This window comes from Frankliniella occidentalis, unplaced genomic scaffold, assembly GCF_000697945.3.
Source record: "Frankliniella occidentalis isolate FOCC.00 unplaced genomic scaffold, Focc_3.1 Scaffold158, whole genome shotgun sequence".
NCBI classification, from domain to species: Eukaryota; Metazoa; Arthropoda; class Insecta; order Thysanoptera; family Thripidae; genus Frankliniella; species Frankliniella occidentalis.
In genome coordinates this window covers 559,760-564,526 of record NW_026267284.1, presented here as the reverse complement: position 1 = coordinate 564,526, position 4,767 = coordinate 559,760, and the positions used below count along the sequence as shown (strand labels likewise).

Sequence of the window (4,767 nt, the reverse complement as noted above, 5' to 3'; positions counted from 1 at the left end):
GGGTGGTTCTTATCGCTAAGATGTGGTTCGACGTGTGGTAGGGGCACTCGAGGAAAAACGCGTTGATCAGAGGGCCGCACAAAAACGGGTGTACACTGACCGGAAGCCAAAAGATTAAAAATAATGGACGTGACTGAGAAAATGACTGGATTCGAAAAGATCAGTGACTGGATCGGGGGTAGAAATTTTTCAATGCATGCAAAGCACAGTTACCTCCACGAAGGACCTGAGCGACAGGTTGTCCACCCAGACGGCGCGCGTGCGCACGGGCCGCAGCGAGCGCGTGAGCAGGATGTGCAGCGTGCGGCGCTGCCCGGGCCGCCCGCGCTCCCAGCGCGACAGGTAGGCCCGGCCGTGCACCTGCGAGGACTTGACGAAAAATAACCCATTTAATACAAACTCAAACTTTTAGCCCTATAGACTTTCGGGAATATTTCGGAACAACAACACTGGAAATTTTGTTTTTAGGACTCAACGCCTTTCTAAGGATGGGAAATTTTAACGCCTTTATCCATAGGTATAAAATTGTAGCACTTTTGGGTAGTTTTAATGCTTTTCTAAGGGTTCATTAATTCATATTTCATTAATGCCTTGCACCCAAAAAAATGTGTTCTCAATTCAAGTATTGCTCTTAAAATTTTGAGCCCCATTTCTTGTTTTAAGTCCTATTTGTTCCTTAAAACAAGAAATGGGGCTCACAATTTTAAAAGCAATTCATGAATTAACACATTTTTTGGGGTGTGCAAAGGCATTGTTCTCCTTTTCGTCCTACCTCTGGTTTTCCAGTGAATCAACGACAGTTAAGAAGTTCAGTACTCACCGCGCGGTTGAGGTCATCGGCGAACCAGCAGACGGCGTAGATGGTGAGTACGCCGTATAAACCGACGAACGGCAGCTCGTCCATGACGTAGTTGTCCTGCGGCAGAGGACGAGGGCATAAGCAAAAGAGTTCAAAGATACAATTTTCTTGGTGTGCGTTTGTGCGACTTGAGTGTCCTGCTGGCTTCGCCGTACCACGGTGGTGACTTTGAGGAGGGGCAAGATGAAGAGCAGCACCATTGCGCCCAGGCGGATGAACGTGGGCACCGCGTACACCGCCGTCATCTCCTTGCTCCAGCGGAGCAGGAACTGGTGCTGCTGGACGCACAGCCGCAGCGCGCGCGACGCCTGCTCCACCTCCTTTTCCTCGGCCTGCGCGTCGTCGCCCGAGAAGACCTGGGGCAGGATGCCAGGATGCACAACTTGACGGGGTTAGGCCACGTGGTTGCGCTCCTCGCCACACCAAGAGCACTGCCTTGCAGTGCTTTGGGTGGTGGGTGCCTTGCGTGGGAGACTGAGGCTGCTGGACACCGAAGGCACCACGCCACACCACCCACGCACCCTCCACGGCACGGTCTCCAACCAGTCTCACCTGCCCGATGGACGCCCCCAGGTGCTCGAAGTGCTTGCTGGCCACGGTATAGAACACGAGGTTGGTGCTTTCCACGCTGCTGAAGGCGAACGACGCCAGGAACCATTCGAACGCCACCACGACGTAGGTGACGATGTAGCAGGCGAGGCCGCGGAGGTCGCAGAGCGTCGGGTGCGTCATGGCCGACAGCCTGGCGAAGGGAGTGCGCGGATTTAGTGTGGACTCCGATGACGCGCGGTGAGTAGCCGACGGTCGCCTCAGCCTCACCTTCTCAGCGACCCCAGATCGATGTCGTGAATGAACTCGAACAGGAACGGCGACGCGGTGTAGAACGCCCACGTGCCGAGGGTGAGCGCGGTCTGCGTGGTCCAGAGGCGGCGGAGGCGCAGCCTGCTGGCGGGCAGGGGCAGCGGGCCGCTCCCGGCCGGCGAGCGGCTCTCCACGAACCGGCTGTACTCGAGCATCTCGGCGTACAGCCGGCGCAGGGTGCGCCGCTGCAGCAGCGCCTGCAGCAGGTAGGACCACGTGGTCTGGGCCGCGATGAAGGCGCCGGCGTCGTTGTAGACACGGTCGCCCTGGAGCAGGCGACAAGGCGACATCGTTGACAGAGCGCGCGTGCGCAGGACGGCAAAAACGACAAGGAAGTGAGTTTGCATTTCTGTCTGTGGAAATTTCGATGACGAAACAAATGTAGCGATATTTTTATTTTCAACACATTTGTGATACTTTGGACCGCAGCAGCAGGTGCGAGAGGTGCGAGAGGCCCATGAGGCCGTGGGCCGTGACCACCAGCAGCGTGCGCACCGGCGGCCAGCGCGGCGGCCAGCGCGCGCCGGCGGGCCGCTCCTCGTCCAGCAGGCCCATGTTGGTCCAGCGGGTGAGCGCGGGCATCGCCGCCAGGAAGCGCGTGAGGGACTCGGGTCCCGCCGCGGCCGCCACGGTGGGCCGGGCGCCGTGTCTGTTGGGATGCCTGCCCTCCGGGCGTCCCGGCGCCGCGGCCGCGGCCTCGTCGTCGCCGCCGCGCCAGCCAGCCATATCCTCTCTGGCGACGGGGTGTTTCAGGCAGACTGCGGTGCAGGACAGCGGGCGCGGCGCCGACTAGACTAAAAAATAATATGCCCAGTCAGGAGGTCGCGTGCAGGCTCAGCGCCGTGGTCGCAAAACCACTTTCCGCAAAACCCATCATTAGCAGCTGAAAAATGGATCGCGGGTCGTGGGTCGTGGCTGCAATTAAGTCTGTCCTTAACTTTTAACCCCAGCCCCACTGCCCCGCCCTCCCTTTTTTCCTGCTTGCGGCAGTGGGCACTGTCCTGGCAGGTCACGGCGGCGTCTGATCCGTAGACCGCCAATCGGCCCCTTTCACCCACCCCCTCTCCGTCGGGGGGGGGGGGGGGGGGTCCACACATCCCAGGCTGGAGGTTCGATACCGGGGGAGCAAGACTTGTCCCAGGCGTAAGTACCGGGTGTTGCATAAAATACACAGGTGCGGGCGGGTTTGCCTACCCGCTCTGCCCGTAAGGCGCCATAGCCCCTTGGGTAGGCCAACCCGCCCGCACCTGTGTCTTTTCTGCAACACCCGGTACTACAGTACACGTATACACTCTACCGGCAAGTCTGCGTAAAAAGTAAGAGTTGCATGATCGTCCTCTTGACTCTCGTGGTGTAGACTTGTCGAGGGAGCAGAGGAGGGTTCCCGTGGGCTCCGGGTGGGACGGGACGGGGACGCGGCGGGACCCCCTCGGGGGGGAACAGGTGCTGGCCGCCCTGCCCGCCCCGCCTCGGAATGTCATGCGCGCGACCTCCATCGGCCCCGCCTGCTCCCCAGTTCTACCGGCCGCCTCGGCTTGCACGTCTCGCCTTGAGATAACGCGGAGCGGCGGCGCGGTGCAAGGACCGGAAAGATCCCGAAGCGCCACCGTCGCCGCGCCGCCTGTCGCGGGACGCCACGGCCGCGAGTCTTTGCGCCTGCCTGTACCGCATGCCCGGGACACGCATCAAAGGCAACACGCATGCACGAGGGTGTGTGTGTATGTGTGTGTGTGTGTGTGTGTGTGTGTGTGTGTGTGTGTGATGGAGCAAGGGGGAGAATGAAAGAATGAGGGAGGGCGAGGTGGGAGGTGGGAGCACAGGTGGAGTAAGGGAGGGGGGAGGGGTTGAGGTTGAGGTAGGAGCAGTAGGAGCTTGGGGTCGCAACCACTACCTCACCGCGCTGCTGTGGCGGGGCGTGAGCTACGTGAGCTGGCTCCCCTCTACCCCCCCGTCCTACCCGCACCACAACCTCACGTCGACGTGCTCCGCGCCATCAACAACATCGCCATCGCCGCCAGCCCGGCCTGCCGAGCCCCTGAGTCGGCATGCTGGGCCGGTCTGCCGGTCTCCTTCGGCCGCGTTCGTTCGAACGATTGTGTGAGTGTGAGCGTGCGTGAGTAGAGGAGAGGTGGTGGGGGAGCGAGCAGGAGAGAGAACGCCGGGGAGAGGCGCTCCGCTCGGGTGTGCCGCAGGTGCCTGCCGGCCCAGCCCCCCCCCTCCCCTCTCGTCCTCCGCAGCAGGCAGTCTGTGTGGCGTGGCGTGGCGCGTCCCACCGGCGGGCCGGTCTCCCCTGCCCTGCCCACGGGGCCCGGGGCCGGCCGGCCGGCGGCGGCGGCGGTGGTGGTGGCGGGGCCTTCTCCTCAGTGGACTGTCGACTGCCGAACGAACCGGCGCGGCGCGTCGAAGTGAGGCAAGAGCGAGACGACCTGGAGACGCGACGCGACGCGCGGCGCACCGCGACAACGCGTACCCGGTACTACCCGCGCGTCCTCGACGGCAACGTGACGCTCGCCGTGTGGCGGCCGGTGTGCGGGCCTCGAGCCGAGAGTGACGCGAGTGTCAGTGTGTGTGAGTGAGTGCGCGCCGGGAGTTCTCCGCGGGAATGCGCGCACCTGGCCGAGGCCTTGGAGTGTCTACGCCTGCTGAGCGCTCGCAGCGAGCGCGGTGAGCGCGCCGAGCGCTGCTGCCGGAAGATGTCTGGATAAACCCTCCCCGAGACCCAGCCCTGCACCGCCGCGCCCTGCCGCCGGACCCTCCCTTCCAGGAATGCTCGTGAATCCCCGGAGGAGCCGCGCGCTGCCGTAGGCTCCGTAGGCGGGCCCGAGCCCGAGACCGAGCCGGAGGCGTGGCAGCAGCAGCAGCAGCTCCAGCGCGCGGAGGAGGAGGCAGAGGACTCACTGCACCAGGACCATGGCCATGGCCACCGTGTGGGCGGCCGTCCTGCTGGCCTGCTGCGGGCTGGCCGTCGTGGAGGCCGCGGCCGACGACGGCGAGGAGTGCTTTTCGTCGGCGAGCATCGTGGGCGCCGTGATCGGCACCACGGTCGT

The 4,767-nt window shown here is 63.0% G+C and overlaps 1 protein-coding gene across 3 annotated transcripts in view; it reads right to left on the bottom strand.

Annotated features, from left to right (window-relative positions):
• Positions 1-2,318, bottom strand: part of LOC127750248 (odorant receptor 67c-like) — a 3,079-nt gene extending 761 nt beyond the window's left edge. Inside the window, exons 1-6 of one of the 3 annotated variants that reach the window (XM_052271353.1) lie at positions 2,138-2,310; positions 1,679-1,986; positions 1,412-1,601; positions 1,015-1,215; positions 821-916; positions 214-369 (exon numbers count right to left, since the gene is read on the bottom strand). In XM_052271353.1, coding sequence (XP_052127313.1) covers positions 214-369; positions 821-916; positions 1,015-1,215; positions 1,412-1,601; positions 1,679-1,986; positions 2,138-2,302 — 1,116 coding nt within the window. In that variant the 5' untranslated portion in view covers positions 2,303-2,310. Of the gene's footprint in view, positions 1-213; positions 370-820; positions 917-1,014; positions 1,216-1,411; positions 1,602-1,678; positions 1,987-2,137 lie in introns of all 3 variants that reach the window. The other 2 variants (XM_052271355.1, XM_052271354.1) reach the window with 2 other exon arrangements.
• Positions 2,319-4,767: the final 2,449 nt, after the last annotated feature.